Raw genomic sequence first — 16995 nt, forward strand, 5'->3', positions numbered from 1 at the left:
AACAACGTATATGTTCCTTGAAGCTGTAGGTTCTCTGCACATCACGTCTAGAAGTGTTTCTCAATTTCAATGTACCTCAACAGTTCTATGTGCTGCATTTCACTGGCAAATTCTGATGCAAGAGTTAAGATGCGGATTCTTGTTATTTCTTCCACCTTTCATGTTTACAAGACAGTCTGGATGGTTCCCTGACAACTGGGAAGCCAGGAGTGCTCCCAGAAGGCACAGGGAATGGCTCCAGCAGCCACCAAAATGTACTCCTTGGAACATATAAAATGTAAAAGACAGTAGGATTGTTTGTTTGATAATCAGTATCAAACCCAAACGTTTTACATGATTAAAAAAAAAAAAAGAGAGAGAGACAAGTGCATCCTTGACTTGGTAACATTTATTCAGTATCCTTTGCAATTAGCAAGAATCAGAAGAAGCACATATCTATCAAATACAGCCACAAAAATGTCCTGGATATAAATAAAGATGCACTTTGAGAAATACTCACTACCGAAGGAACGGGTACGCTCTTACATTTACAGCCCCTTAGCAAGGAACAACTATAAAAACCTTGACTTGCAAAGGAAAATACAGATTCAATTGGATCATAATTTGCCTCACTAGGCCCTGTCATCATGTATGTTTTCAAGGCCTAGCCTGACAAATGTTACGAAAATGACAGAAAGAAACTCAAGCGAATGTTTCCAGTTTCCACAACGTTCAACAAAACAGTGCAGAAATAAGTTACTTACCCATGCACAGAGTAAGGCAAAGGCTAATTTCATACGGGTTAGGAATAATAAATTTAACTAGTTTCTTTTTCACAGGACAAACACTTCAGACTTCTTTTTAAGTACTGGGTATACTGTATTATGGTTCATATTCTACATGTGTTTCCTAACTCTACTCAAAAAGCCAACACTCACACGTCAAATACGAACTTGTCCTCGCTTAGACTTATTCTGTCCCAACCGCAGAAAACAATCTGGGTTTCGTAATAATATCTACCGTGGAAAGTGCACACACTAGTCGAAGCATATAGTTTAGAGAGCTGAAAGTACGTTAAAACGTAGTCTAATGGACGTCACAAATTCCGTTTTTAAAATATTTTTTTCAAACCAAAAGCTGCAGAAAATTAGTTCTTAAATATTCTACCGAGAACTCTTGAGCAGCTAACGTTCTAAATTTCTTAAGCTTTCCATTTTCTTAAAAATATTTAAATGAATGTCATAGCCCATCTTTTTTGAAAAATAATCCCCCAAAAGATTACAAATCTTTTGTTTTAATCAGTGTGACCAAGGGCTTGTCATCGGGGCTGTAATCCTCATAGGCGATGGGGGTCACATCATACATCGCAGGCCGGGATTTCTTTCCAAACCTGAAATCACAGGGAGGGAGGACTCTGGTTAGAGAACTGTTGGCTCTCAAGTCCTGTTAGAGGTAATTGGTGACAATAACTTATCTTCAAGGATCAAATGGAACTATAAAAGTACTCTCAAATATCCTCTCTAGCAAGTACAGAAATTTAGGACTTCTTGACATTAACATTGAATGAGTATAAATATTAGCCTCTGGCGTGGGAGGGCAAAAATTGGATTTCACAGAACGCAGAGTTCACATTAATAGCGAAGCTTGTGGGTTACATCTCAGAAGAGCAGTCAGGCGTGACGGCTCTACAACAGGTCTCCAGAAAACATGTATCCATTTGTCTTCTTCTCAGACCCAGAGCGATCTGGAGAGGCAAGTTTATTTTACATCCGCTCTAGTGCCTGGAATGCAGAGTGGCAGGGTGGGCTTCTCTGGATTGTGCACAGCCTCTCCCCTGGGACTTGCAGGAGGGCTGTGAGGGCTCAGAGTCCACCTGAGGTCCCAAGACAGAGAAAGGCAGAGAGAGGAAATGACTTCAAATAACAAGGTGTTAGTCTACAATCTGTGCGGGCAACCCCCCATCCGATGGCACCCACCTATCACTCCCCAACGCCCATGTACACACAGGCCATTCTTCTCTGAGCACAAAGCCACTGTCCCAACAGACTTGTATATATCAAAAACCCCTTGACAGCAGGACTGAAGCGCAGAAGCCAGGAGTGTCAAAATCCAATTTCAGGACTTCCCGCCAAACCAGTGTTAAAACGGCGATTATTAAAATAAAGCCAATTCAGCTTCTGGGTGGTCTCTTCCCCATCAAGGCCTCACCTTCCCTAAAGGCCCCTGGAGTGCAATGTGATTTAAACAATCTTCCCCACTAGCCTGCCACCCCTCCTCCCTTTTATAAACAACATTTTTTAACTGTTTCAAGTCCAATGGAGCCTATTAAAAAAGAAATTTTAAAAGAATCTCAAATTTTAAAAGGATTGCCAGGATGGGCCCCCAAGGACTTCTCCGGGCTGATTTCCCATGGCTTTAATCCCATCTCCCCACCTTTCCTAGCTCTTATTTTTATATCTTGGAAAGTCTGTCTTCTCACATACAGAGATGAGAAGTAGAATCACGTGGGAAGTGAGAAAACGTTGCCTTCTTCATATGATCTCTTATTTTGAAACATTCATCAGTCTTGTATTCCAATTCACTCAAGATTTGCTGGCCTTCCGGAGTCGCAAAGGCACAGATCATGCCAGATAGGCACCAGGCAAAGTGCAAAGATAAAGAGTTAAAGCATTCTGCCACCAAGAAACCACAGCTCTTGAGGCACTATGAACAAGTCTTCGATAAAATTATGTCTAACGTGTTAGCCTCACTGAAGGTCCGGAGTTGTGTGGGCATAAATATGGCTTGGACTCCAGCCTGACGTCTGTTTATCTAAACTGACTGAGGTCTGCACAATCTGAGAAGAGGAAATGGGCAACAATACAAAAGCCAATTGGCTCTTAACACTTTCTCCCAAGTCTGAAGATTTCGGAGGCTACTTAAAGGAGCAAGCATTTTGACAACCTATTTCTCATAAAATAGCTAGCTACGCCGGCAACAATACACCACCAATAATATTAATTTAATTCATTTTAAAAATCAGGAAATCCCAGTGTAAAGCCCTCTGTATCCAAACATGGTAGCCATGGGACGGTTTCCTGCAGGAACTTCAACGGGAGTGTTGTCGAATCCTATGCAGCCTATGAATCAATCGGTTGGCCAGCAGGAAAAATCCAAGCAACGTAATAAGTTGAATACAGGTTTACAATACCCATTTAATTTTTTATATGATTCCAGTTTGAGGAATAATCTGTTTCCTCCAAATCTAGAAAGTTGAATGCCCCCGTGTTGGGCAATCCATCCACAAGCTGTAGTTCAAAGGGCCGTGATCGTACGTTGCTGTCCCGCAGCTGGATATTGACAAGGCAGGTTTGAGGATGAGCGCGTTCCAGATCCACTGAGCACAGCAAAGCAAGAGCTGAAAGCACTCAAGAGCTGCCACGTGTCCTCTGTACACACACATAGTCAACTGAAGGACGACAAGCATTGCTTCGTGTCTGCATGGGAAACTCAGCCTGGATTGCAAAGTGTAACACTGGTGCAAGGGTACCTGGTGAAAGTACGACTAACACCCCCAGCACAGCTGGAGCTGGATTCCTTGCACTATGACCTAACCAGCTCCTGAGAAGCCTCCAAATTCCTTAGGTGAGACACAGAAATCCCCACCCAAAGTACAGCATCTACTATATGGAAGCTAAGATGTGAAACGAAGTAAGATTCTCCTTCAGTCTCCCACACCTATCAGAGTAGTGATCTCAGAGTTAGTGCAAAACAAATGTGCATTCATACTTAAATTTCCAGCGCTAACAGCTTTTTATATTTCCTTAGTGTCTCAGAATTGGGAGGATGTTAAGGAATAAGCTAATACCTATAGAATTCCATTTTAAACTCTCAGGCACTAAAACAATGTCAGAGCTTGCCTACGTTAAGGCAGGAGTTTTTATGCAACTGTTCTTTTTTTAAACAATGCACTGTTTTTCCTTACCCTAAAGGGACATCTTAATTGCTTAAAAAAAAAAAATTGGAAGCTAGAGAAAATTAAAATGTAGACCTTGGATTAGCAAACTATAATCTGCAAGCTAATAATAGCCTGTTGCTTGTTTTTCAAATAAAATTTTATTGGAACACAGTCTGTGCCCATTCATAATGCCTCTGGTGCTTTCTCACGACAAAGGCAGAGCTGGTCACAAAGACCCAGAGGCAATACGGCCCACAAAGTCTAAAATGTTTCACAGGCCATTGATGAAGACCATTGATAAGGGTCACCCGCAGTCTCTCTGCAAAGGATTTGGCATCGTGTCTGGCTGTGTTAACCATTGCAGAAGCACTAACAGCAGTTGTGCAGCCGTGGTATCAATGTTACCGACAGCTCAAACATCATAGTTGGTGACCAGTCTTGTGCACCTTATTTTACTAAAGAAACAAAAGAAACTGAAACCAGTTATGAGGGAGGTCAAAGTATGTACATTCTTCTAGTTCATATTCCCCTGGAAGTCAACAGCTAAACAATACCTCCAGGAACGGCAGGTGGATGTGAGCTTTAAAAAGGCCCACATCGGGAGATGCTGTTTGAGAAAAAGCGACTCTGTCCTTTCCCAGCTCTCTTCTTGTTTGTTTGTTTTCTGTGATCGGGCACTTATAGCTGGTAGAGCAGTAAGCAATCAGCAAGCGAAGTGTGACCTCAGATGCAGAACTTAGAGAGCTGTGGCTTCACTCCTGCCAGTCTGTCACAAAGTCTTTGCAGCCTGAGTGTAAGCAAAGCGGCTGCGGAACATAGGAAAGGAGGCGGCTCCCTTCTCAACCCAGCACCAGCACCAGCCGACTGCTGACGTCAGAATCACCAGACACTTCCCAGGTCACTAGGGAACGTCACAGATGACCCCGTCAGGATTCATCCTGTGCAGCTGCTCAGCTGCAGTCATTCTGATCCAATGTCACCTCCAGGCTAGTGGCAGGGAGACAGGCCATGAAATGCATGTTAGCTATAGGCTGATGCTCAAAACTAGGAAGAGGGGAATTGCAAAAGGACTCAGTTTTTGTCAATGCCTTTCCAGCGTCTCCAGGAAAAGGGGCAAAAGGGCCAACCAGCCAGAGATCCAGCCAGGGCCTCTGGAGAACCACGCTGTAGAAGCCACAGGTCACAGCCGAATAAGCGTTTAGACAGGAATGTTCTCAGATATTTGGGAAGGCGCTGTATGAACATCAATGGTTTTATCTGCAGTCACTGGTGCGTGCAGGAGCTTGTTGGTTAGGAATTCTGCAGTAAATATTTTTGATAAAAATCAGTACCGAATAAGAGCCAGGTTTGTAAATGCTTTCAAATTTATTCTTTCCTTCCAAGAGTATTCAGTTAAGTATCTTTTCAGCGGCCTATATAAGCAGGAAGCCCAGAAGAACCTACCTTAACTTATTCCAGGGCTGAGATAAAATACGCTTCTCCCTCTTCAATGCAAAAGGACCTTAGTCAGAGATTCCTCCAGGGTAGGGGAGTGTGGAGGGATTGTGATTTCCTGGGTCTCCCAATACATCCCCGTATAGAGCTATGGATTCTACTCTTTCCTGGTGAACTAAGCCCCTTCAGGAAGACTTTTGAGAAACAAATGAATTTGTCTACCCTCCTTTTCTTTTTACACCCTCTACCTCTCATCCAATGTTTTCAAGATACTCCAAATACTCCTGCAGGCTGGTACCACTTACAAAGCTGGTGCCCTTCTCAGGCAGGTCAAGACATCCTATGCCAACCCCTCACCGAGATCATCCATTCATTTCAGACCTCAAATTTTCGTGAGGTCTACCATGCGCCAGGACCCACTGGAGATACAGTAATAAAACGCACTGCTCTTTACTCAAGAGGAAAGAGTCAAATAAGCAATTAAGATGAGGTTGCAGGGATTCACCTCAACGTTTCCTGGAAGCTGTGTTGCTGAGTTGTTGACTCTTAAACAAAGGCTCCCACAACGAGGCTGATCTTTAGGGCTTGACCGGGAAGAGGGTTAACTCTCTCTTCTCCCCCAAAGTTACAGAAGTAAGGCTAGTGCAGCTCCCACAAAGAAGCTGCCCTGGGCTTTGGGGCAGATGCTCTATATCTCCCAACTTCTCTCATCCACTGGCTCCTCTCCTTGGAAACCAGGTTCTGGTTTTTGTTTCCCCTGGACTCACTCTAAGACCTCAGTCTTAGGTTTGCGGGTTTCCTTTGGAAGAAAACTAACTTTCCGAACCTCTGAGCTTCTATGCCATTCAGACAGAATTTGGATCTGCCTGTGTCTTGAACAATATCAATCACGACGTCCCAACAAGGATTATGCAGGTAATAGCTCCCTGGAGGCTCAATCTTAAGACACTGGGCTCAGCCCACTTTTTGCTACAGCGCACTCACTTTCTGAACTGTGTGCCTTAGATTGTTCTACCAATTGAAGGAAAAGATGATGCTTTTAATACACAATATCACTATTATTTTTTTAGTAAATACTCCTTGCAAAACTCAACAAAATTAATTGATTTTTTCCGTGTTGCAATAGATTTGGAGAAGTACATGTGGTGTTATCTGTTTATACAATCTTTTAGTATATTTGTAATTTAATTTGATTGTCATAACTCTTTAAGGAGGTAGTTCTCCCTTCCCACAGCTGAGGGAACTGTATTTGTGGAAGGTTAAATCATCGGTTTAAAATACAGTCAGGGACTCCCCTGGTGGCACAGTGGTTAAGAATCCACCTGCCAATGCAGGGGACACGGGTTCGAGCCCTGGTCCGGGAAGATCCCACATACTGCGGAGCAACTAAGCCCATGCGCCACAACTACTGAGCCTGCGCTCTAGAGCCCACGAGCCACAACTACTGAGCCCATGTGCCACAACTACTGAAGCCCTTGCGCCTGGGGCCCATGGTCCGCAACAAGAGAAGCCACCACAATGAGAAGCCTGTGCACTGCAATGAAGAGTAGCCCCTGCTTGCCGCAACTAGAGAAAGCCCACACGCAGCAACAAAGACCCAAAGCAGCCAAAAATAAATAAATCAATAATTATTAATTAGTTAATTAAAATAAAATACTGTCAGGTAATGGAGCAGTCAGGCTTAACGATGTCACTCCAACACCCAGACTCACGCTCTTTCTATGATACCACACTAATTCCTGTCTCTACAGGAGCCTTTCCCCCAGGAGAGGACACTATCTTATACAATACGAACTCTAACAGCCAAATGACCATCATTTGACTTTCTTTAAATAAGCCCTTAAATCAAATGGGTAATTTATACTCACATTGACTGTTAGAAGAACAACACAGCTAAACACATCCCCCCAAAAAATCATCAAACAATGTTTCACAACTCCTAGACATTGTTGTCTAGGTAGTAATGTAGTGATAAAGAAGTGAACATGTATAGGAGACCATATCAAAAAGCCAATTATGATGACATGGAGAAATAGAGGGAGTTTGGGTTCTTGAAGGTATTGTTAAGTCATGAAATGAAGCAACCCTAGCAGTATTATATTTTAGACTTCTTATGGGAGATGCAGTCATTTCAGCATAATAAGGCATGAAACAAAAATTAAATTAAGATCATAAACTATAAAAAAAAATATTTCACACACAGTGATGAAGAGTCAGATATTTATAACAGAGATAAACACAAAATGAATGAATGCATTCAATGAAAACAGAAAGCCAGCAGCAAATTAAAGGGGTTTGCTTATGAAACAGCCTAATTATCTGGTCTCCCAACACTATCTTGAACTTGTGTTTTATTCTTTGAAACCCTCCTTGGGGATGTAAAGTCCTGTTCATAACGTAACCCTGATACTGAGGATGCACATGTGAGAGCAGCACCTCCCTTCCGCCTCCTCCCGCCGCCCACCTGGCATGCCGGATGGAGGCGATGGCACTGCTGAACTCGCTGTCGATGCTGCGGCAGTTGTAGAACTCCTCATAGGCCGGCCTGGAAGAGCCCTGGTACTCGATGCGGCTGATGCGGCAAATCCCCACAATCAGGATGACGAGCATCAGGATGAAGGCGACGCAGAGGGCGCCGATGATGATGTAGAGGGAGTGCCGGGGCATGTTGGTGAGGCTCTCCGCCATGTGCCCGGACTTCCACTGGATGTCTGAAGGCAGAAATAAGCAAACGGCTGTGGATGAGTTGTGGCCTATTGAATGGGAAGGACTTTCCTGTCTTCACATCGGGAACCTAAAATATAAGTGCTGCCCAAGCTGGGAAGAATTGTTTTCTATGGATAATCCAGACCAAAGGCCTTACTGTATACGGACCTCTTACAAATCATTAAGAAAAAACAGGAACATGCCATAGAAAAATGCACAAAGAACATAAAAATGAATTCACCAAGGAAATACAAGTAGAAAATTGTTTAGCTTCATAATTATTTTAAAAAATGCAATTCCTATATCAGTTCCCAAATATTATTTTTAAATTTTGATAACCACAGTTGACAGGGGTACAGAAATGGGGACTCTGTGAATGGATACATGATCCCTGTGCAGACTGCATGGAGTTTCCTTTGACCCAGAGATTTCAATGTTCAGAATTTATGCTGAGGAAATGGTCCTATAAATGCATAAAGCCCTGGGTGCAAGGATGTTCATCTCAGCAGCACAATTTTTAAATGTTAGATTATCAACTATCACACATTTAGAAAAAAGTTCAGAAAATAGCACAGACACCCATGTACTCACCACTCAAAGTTAATAAATGTTCCTATTTGACCTTCTTTGCTTTATATTTTTAAAGGTTTTTTTTTTTTAAGAAATAAAATATTATAGATATAGCTAGAGTCTCTCAACCCCATATTCTCTCTCTACCCCACCAACAGACAACACAATTCGTAAAAGTGGAAAAATGGGAAACAACCTAAATATTCAACTCTTAGTGAGACGGAGAGATATTCACCAAATAGCAAAAGAAAAAAATTAAAAAAACAAAGGGTTACCGAACAGAACCTAGTTGTAGAGTACAATCACATATGAGCTTCCAACGTCTACCTTACTGAAAAGCTCAGGCTGGAGTGATATCAGTGATGAACATTTGTTGTTTTCTTACTACCCTAAGCTTTTTGAAAACATCTCATTTAATCATCACAGCCCCCGGAAGATATATTATTCCTTCTCCCCACTTTACAGACAATGTCTAGGAAGCTGACATCACTTCCCGGGTGAGCACGTTGGCAAGTTTGGGTCCAAGTTCTTAGCCTCTGCCTCACACAGCAGTGTGCTAACGACAGTGATCTCTGAAAATCAGGCCTGCGAGGGATTTTTATTTCCTTCTTTACACATCTCAGTCTTTTCCGACTTAAAAAAAAAAGAGAGAAGAATGCAGTCCGTTTGTAATAATTAAAAAGTAAGCAATAAGTCATTTGAAGAAAACACCCATGGGATTATCTTCCAGCATAACTAGCAGAAGGGGTGTGAGCCTTGGGCTCACACTAACCTTGCTTTCAATCCCAGCTGCAAGGTTTACTTGACCTCCCTGAGCCTCAATTTCTTCCATTATAAGATGAAAATTGCAACATATACCTTATAAGCTTGCTGTGAGCTATTAAGTTAGAAAACATGTAAAGAAAAGTAAGAAAGTCCACTGCTGGGCTCATGGTGGGTGGTCCCTAAGGAGGAACAGCTGCAGTGGTGGAAGAGGGAAGGATACAGAGTAGGAGGACCCTGTCCTCTGAGGCACACACTCTGAGCCGAGGATTATCGGGCATTGCCCTGTGCCCATTCAAAAAACACCAACCTGGATGGGCAGGAAAAAAGTGGATGGATGGACATAATCGCTGTATCTGGCACAGGTCAAGAGTGTCTAATTATGTCCCGTTTACGGACCTGCATACAAATGGAATGGTTCAGATGATGTGACCAGGATTTGAAAGGAAGCTGTGAAGATTACAAAGGGCTAGATAAGCTCAAAGAGAAACTGAACTTGGGAAAGAGGATGCCTTCTCTATTTCACTCACACCGCCACCTCCACCACCATCACCATCACCTCCAGGCCATGATTTCCACCTTAGGACTCTGGGTGCTTGGAAATGGGATTCAGGGGTGGGTGGGAATGGGCCTGTCTTCCTGTGAAATCCTCAGGCCTCACTGTTCCACTTTAGGTGAGAGTATTTGTCACCTCTGGGTCCTCATACTCTCATCTTAGCGACATCTTCAGTGACACTGGAGTCTCAGAATCAGCTATTCTTTCCCTTCAAACGTTACGATCTGCACAAGAGCACAGGTAAACACCCAAACAAGGATCCAAGTGTGCAGACCTTTTTCCTAGAAGCCTAATGGAAAACTGACCCATGCCCTGAGCCTGGCTGGTTCCTGAGAGTTTGAGAAGAACGGGATGAATGAAGTGACTTCTGAGCGTGTGTCCAGATCTTCTGGCTCCTGAGTTTTACACCAAGGCCCTCGAAGTCTGGTTTTGCCACTCGAGCCTGCCTTCCTGATCACAAAGCCTGTGCAGCCAACGCACACACAGGCAGATGGAACGACATAAATCACTGCAAATAAATGGCCTCAATGGAAGAGAGGGAGTGTTTCATGAAGCCAAGACTCAGTCCCGGACTGGCAGCCCTTTCATCTGGCAGTAACCTGGTGCACATGGAGAGAGACAAGTCATCTTTCTGGCTGAAAGAGAAGCATGACTCACTTGATTTCCAAGTATTTCAACATTCTCTGAAAAATTCAGTTGTAGGCCAGAGTCCAGCACTCACAGGGTGTGCTATAACACTCACTGAGCATTGTCACGAGGGCAGCCAATACTGTTTCTACTCCAGCTCGGTGGAGCGCTCAAATCTGATCATGTGGCAGCCACACAAGTTCTTGATGAGTTCCTATGGTCAATGCACACCTTCGTGTAAATAGCTTACACATCACACTGATTGTGTATACACAGCCAGTGCACAACCGCACACAGCCACTGAAGCAGAAAACCAACTGTACTAGGTTGCGTGCTCAGCACACTGCCCCAGGCCCAATAAGCTGCCTAAATAGCTTGCATTTCTGACCGTCTGCTCTATTTCCCCAAACTCTGAATTCCAAGCTGTTTGGACTTTGGGGAAAACTTTCTCAAAATTTCTCCTGAACCTCTGTTTCTCCTCCCTGCCCCTGCCCGTTGCTTTTTCCACCCTATTGTCATCTAAAACTTGTCTGATAAGTGAATGTGGCTGCTTTGCACGTTAGGTGGATTAGCAGGCAAGCTGGATCTGAATAAATCCAACATTTGGTCTGCGAGGCAGCAAATGTATCTGCAGCAGGTGGCTGCAGCTGCCATCTCCCGGTCCATAAGTCATCGCTCTGCCGCGTACAGGGAGTCCCGGTGCATGAATCATTTACTATAGTGGCTGCGGCAGGGCTCGGGGAAAAATCATGCACCAGAGCTCACTGGAAGGGATGACCTCACCAGCCCCGGCAGGTGCATGACCAGGAACGCACGCACACCAACTGTTCAGGGAAAATGTCGCACTTTTGGGTCTCAGGCGCATTTGCATTTCGGTTTAAACTCAATCTGTTTGAGGTTTTGTATCTTCTAAAGTGCTTTCGCCTTTAACATTTCAATCAGTACGAAAATAGGAGCTACGTAGGGGCTGGACTCGGAGCCTCTGCTCAAGGTAAAGCAGGCAGTCAGCGGCCAAGCTGAGGATAAAACGAGACCCACCGACCACCTCCACTCCACCAAAAAGAGACCTCATTCGATAGACAAATTTAATTCTAAAATACATTTCCCATATCTGTTTTTTCATTTACCCAGGTGAATCTAGCTAGACTAATTTTGTCCACCTACTTTTTAAGTTTTTTTCAGACTTAAAAAGAGTCTGAAAGTAAAGGAATGAAAGTCTGTTTTGAGTAGATGTCACTTAGATAGCTAGATAATATTTGAACCATCTGCAGCCTAGAATAACTGTGAGGCGGGATTTCAAATTTATGTTTTCTGTAGCTAAAAGTTAGGTGGACAATCAAAACAGTCAATGAGACTGAAAAAAGTTAACACTCTCATTAATCTTCAGAAGATGCAGACGCGGGGGGAATGGAAGGCACAGCTCGCCTCCCTCCTAGCGATCCCATCACTGAACCAGTTATCAATAAGCACCTACTATACGTTGAGCATGGTGCCGAGTGCCTGGGATACAAGGGAAAACTGAGAGAAAAGTGGGCTAAGCCACTTGGCTAAGTCCAAATGTGCTAAGCCATGAGGGACCAGAGCGGCACTGCTTCGAGAGGGCACGAGGGAATCACCATCTAACTGGGGAATCAGGAGAGCTTTTATGATGGGGGTCCGCAGCAAGCGTGGCTCTAAGGGTGAGTGCATAGTCACCAGGGATGGAGAACAGCAAAGGGAAGGCTGTCCCAGGCAAAGACCTGGGAGGAGGTGGAAAACAGAGTGAGGAGCTGGAAGGAGGACAGGGTGGCCGCTCAAGGCAGCAAGGCAGAGACTGTCTGAGTGAAGACGGGGCACCTCCCCACAGTGTAGGGGCAGCCCTCCCAGTGCCACAGGCAAGAGTGTGGCCTTTGCTCTTTAGTCACTGATGTATTTTATTTTATTTATTTATTTATTTATTTTGCGGTACGCGGGCCTCTCACCATTGTGGCCTCTCCCGTTGCGGAGCACAGGTTCCGGACGCGCAGGCTCAGCGGCCATGGCTCACAGGCTCCAGCCACTCCGTGGCATGTGGGATCTTCCCGGACCGGAGCATGAACCCGTGTCCCCTGCATCGGCAGGTGGACTCTCAACCACTGCGCCACCAGGGAAGCCCCACTGATGTACTTTAATAGCAACTTGGTGTGGGCAAGGATGCAAACAGTGGTTGCAGGGAGGGTCTGAGGGTTCAGATTTGCACTTTGAAAAGATGCCTCTGTCATTTACGACCACATAGATGAACTGGAGGACATTCTGCTGAGTGAAATAGACCAGACACAGAAAGACACATATTGCATGATGTCACTTATATGTGCAACATATAGGGAAAAAAAAACCCCAGAGAGTAGAATGGTGGTTACCAGAGGCTGGGGAGAGGGGCGGGTGATGGAAGGAAGGGAGGGAGGGAGGTGTGTATTTTACCACAATGAAAAAACTTTTTAAATAATGAAAAGGTAAAATACTTTTGGAAAATTAAAAAGAAAGAAAGGAAGCAAAAAGAAAAGAAAGGTTGCTTCTGGCTGTATATGAAGAAAGGGTTTGAGGGGTTAGGGTAGAAGCCAGGTCAGAGGCTACTGCGGCATCTGGCGGAGCTGGTGGTGGTTTGGCCTGCGTGAGGGGTGGAGACAGAGAGGTGAAGGAATGTGGGTGTGAGTTAGGGGTGGAATTCACCGGACTATGCAGCCAGTGAGGCCAGTGAAGAGGCCAGTGAGGAGAGACAAAGGTAGTGTCAAATTTCTTGGCCTTTGGCTTGTATCCCTGGATGGATGAAGTGCCGGAGGCAAGCAGGGGACATGGCAAGACAACCAGGTTTGCGTGGAAGCTCATGAGTTTTGTTTTGTACATGTTGAATTGGAAGTGCCTTTAAGACACCCAAGGGGCGACGTCAGACAGTTGTATTATTTTGTTCAGCATTTTGGTTAATAAAAGCGAACGGTTACTGAGAGTTCAATGTGTGCTGAACACTATTCTAAGTGTGTTAGGTCCTTTATTCCTCGTACGATGCTCCGAAGTGGACATTGTTACTATCTCCCTTTTATACAAGAAGCAGCTGGGACTCCAAAGAAGCCAGGGAAGGAGCAAAGTTGGTTGTCTTGGGTTTCTTCTTCCCCAAATGCATGGAATTTAATAATGGTTGAAGAAACCCATCAAAAGAGTTATGTTATATGAGCAGTCCTTATTGTACAAATAGATTCGCTTCAGTCCTTATTGTACAAATAGATTCGGTTCTTTGGTCCTCATTCTGGTATAAACTAGGATTTTTAAAAAATAAAACTCATTTGGGACTAACCTATACACACTACTATATATAAAATGGATAACCAACAAGGACCTACGGTACAGCACAGGGAACTCTGCTCAGTATTTTGTAATAACCTATAAGGGAGAAGAATCTTGCCCAGGTTTCCACATGTAATAAGTGGCAGAACCTGAAATTTGAACCACACACTTTGGCTCTAAACACTTAATAAGTAATGGTTTCCATGCGGCACAATGTGGAAATCAATGTATTGGGGCCAGACTGCATTAGAAAAACAAGTTTAGAAAAACCATATAAAAGGGTGTCACACTTGTAAAGTTAAGTGCTACTCCACGTTCTGTGCGTGTAGGAGAGACACTGTATGTTATGTGCCGCATCAAAATGCAAAATATGTTTCTTGCTGTGGGTAGCAGTCAAAAGGCCTGAGAAACACTTCTCTCTGCTATATGCATCCATCAGGGCCCTTCAGGAAGGGAGGACGAAGATTCCCCTCATGGAATACCTGTATCTGCCTTGGAACAGAAAAGTCAAGGTCTGATTACATCAATAAAACTACATATCTATAGAATGCCTGTTATTAAAATAGTATCAGTAGTTATCTCAAAAACATCTAATTTATCAATATTCCATCAGAGGCGGGGAAATTTCACTTTGAATAGACACCCAGAGGCTGCTCACTGCTCAGAGAGTGACAACTGATGATAGCAATTAAGGCAACCACTTACTGAGCACTTACTGTGAACCAGGCACTGTACTGCACTATGTTATTCACAGGTATTACCCCATTTATCAAGGCCTGTGGCTCAGAGCTCTTGTTTACCAGGAGTAAGTACCTGAGCTGGGATTCAAAACCAGGACCGCACAACTCCACAGTAATGTCCTTCCCGTAATCAGGCTGCTTCCCCACATCTAGCCACGATCGCTTCCCAAGAGGTCAGTGGAGGATGCAGCCTTGGTGTTCAAAGTATTTAGTAAGGTAATTGTGGATTAAGTGGGACTTGTGAGTCAACTTCAACCCCCAACACCACTGCTTCCAAGAGGAAAAGTTTTATTGGCAAAGAGCCAGTACATAAATAAATGCTCATGAAAAATTCAGGAACCCCTTAATTTGACTATTCCATTTTCAAGAATTTATCCTACTGATATTCTCACACAAGAATATGTATATATAAGAATTTTCACTTTACTGTTGTTTTTAATACCCAAAACCTGAAAATGAGTTATCTGTCTATCAATAGGGTATGATTAAATAAATTATAGAGCATCTAAAAAATGGAAATACTGTCTGGTGTTAAAAAAATTGAGGAAGATATGCATAAGCCAACATGGATAAACACTCAAGATATATTACTAAGCATAAAAGCAAGATGCTGAACAGTATGTATAGAATAGTCCCATTTGTACGGGAGAAAATGGGACTTCATACAGTGACTGAAAGCATCTGGAAGAATCCACAATAAATGGGTAACAGTTGTTACCTTTGGGGAGTGAAGTGGGGAGTCTCCATGGGGAGGAAGATTAATCAATTTTATTTTGTTTTCTTTTTTATTGAAGTATAATTGATTTACAATGTTGTCTTAGTTTCAGGTGTACAGCACAGTGATTTAGTTTTATGTATATATGTGTGTGTATGTGTGTGTGTGTGTGTGTGTGTGTGTACATATATATGTACATATATATATATTCTTTCTCAGATTCTTTTCCCTTATAGTTTATTACAAAATATTGAGTATAGTTCCCTGTGCTATAAAGTAGGTCCTTGTTGGTTATCTATTTTATATACAGCAGGGTGTGTATGTTAATCCCAAATTAGTTTTGTTTTTGAAAAATCCTGGTTTACACAAAAATGAGAACAAAAGATCCGAATCTATTTGTACGATAAGGACTGCTCATATAACGTAACTGTTTGATGGGTTTCTTCAAGCATTATTAAATTCCATGCATTTTGGGAAGAAGAAGCCCCAGATATCCAACTTTGCTCCTTCCCTGGGTTCCTGGAACTACCTGCATGAAGTCTCACAGCAACTCCTGTCACATGTTAAGACCCACCCTTGGATGAGGAGATCCTGAAGGCAAGAGCTGTCTCATTAATCCTTATATCCTGGGCACTATGCTTAACGTCTGACAGTAAGAGGGCCTTGGTTATTCATTGAATGCATAAATCCAAGATGCCCTGTTCCCCTATTTCTCAACTGCAGAACGTCATTAATTCAATAGTTTAACCATAGATTCAACTGCTCAGTATACAGAACTAGCCAACTCTCAGTCAGCAGGACTGTCTGTAACTCTAACTGTATAGACCTTAAAGCTCCAACACAAATGATACAAAACATTCCACTATGCAGAGAATTATAAGAATTTTGAATTTTAGACTTTGATTTGAGGAAGGCAAAAGTTTTACTACAATCCTCCCAAAATTTTTTTTGATCAGTCCAAAGGTGGTTAGGAACAAGTGTCAGAATTAAAACTTCAGCAGGCTTGTTTTGTTAGTTTCTAGAACTTAGGGTTTGCATTTGTCTCAGAGTATGTATAAAACATCATAGCTGGGCTTCCCTGGTGGCGCAGTGGTTGAGAGTCCGCCTGCCGATGCAGGGGAGGCGGGTTCGTGCCCCGGTCCGGGAAGATCCCACATGCCGCGGAGCGGCTGGGCCCGTGAGCCGTGGCCGCCGAGCCTGCGCGTCCGGAGCCTGTGCTCCGCAACGGGAGAGGCCGCAACAGTGAGAGGCCCGCGTACCGCAAACAAACAAACAAACAAACAAACAAAAAACACATCATAGCTACTCTCATGATCCTTTTAGGACAGTTCTGGATCAATGATTTTGATGGTTTTGATAAATATGTGTGGTCTGCTAGATTTATGCTTCTTATTACTGATTGGGGGCCAGATAATAACTCTAAAGGGCACATTTCTAAAAACTATCCATGATTAGGGTAAACGTTAGGAATGCGAGCCATGGAACCACTAAAATGGTGTTAATTTGCATGTAAATCCCATTGAGGTTTCTGAATCTAGTGTTGGCTGATGACAAAGTAGACTCATTTCCACATGCAGAGCCCTTCCTTCACTGGAATCTGCAGGAACTCTCAGTGTGTGTTTGCGAGTATCACACACGTATTCTATGAATTTCTGAATTTCTCTTTTCCACG

At 43.4% G+C, this 16995-nt stretch overlaps 1 protein-coding gene across 1 annotated transcript in view; it reads right to left on the minus strand.

The window, feature by feature from the left end:
• Positions 1-677: 677 nt before the first annotated feature.
• The window catches only part of DNER (delta/notch like EGF repeat containing), a 333590-nt gene continuing 317272 nt past the window's right edge, over positions 678-16995 (minus strand). Inside the window, 2 exon segments of the mRNA XM_007453261.1 lie at positions 678-1369; positions 7815-8061. Of these exon segments, the coding sequence (XP_007453323.1) occupies positions 1258-1369; positions 7815-8061 (359 nt within the window). The 3' untranslated portion in view covers positions 678-1257.

The sequence above is a fragment of the Lipotes vexillifer genome, unplaced genomic scaffold (genome assembly GCF_000442215.2).
Source record: "Lipotes vexillifer unplaced genomic scaffold, Lipotes_vexillifer_v1.1 scaffold471, whole genome shotgun sequence".
NCBI classification, from domain to species: Eukaryota; Metazoa; Chordata; class Mammalia; order Artiodactyla; family Lipotidae; genus Lipotes; species Lipotes vexillifer.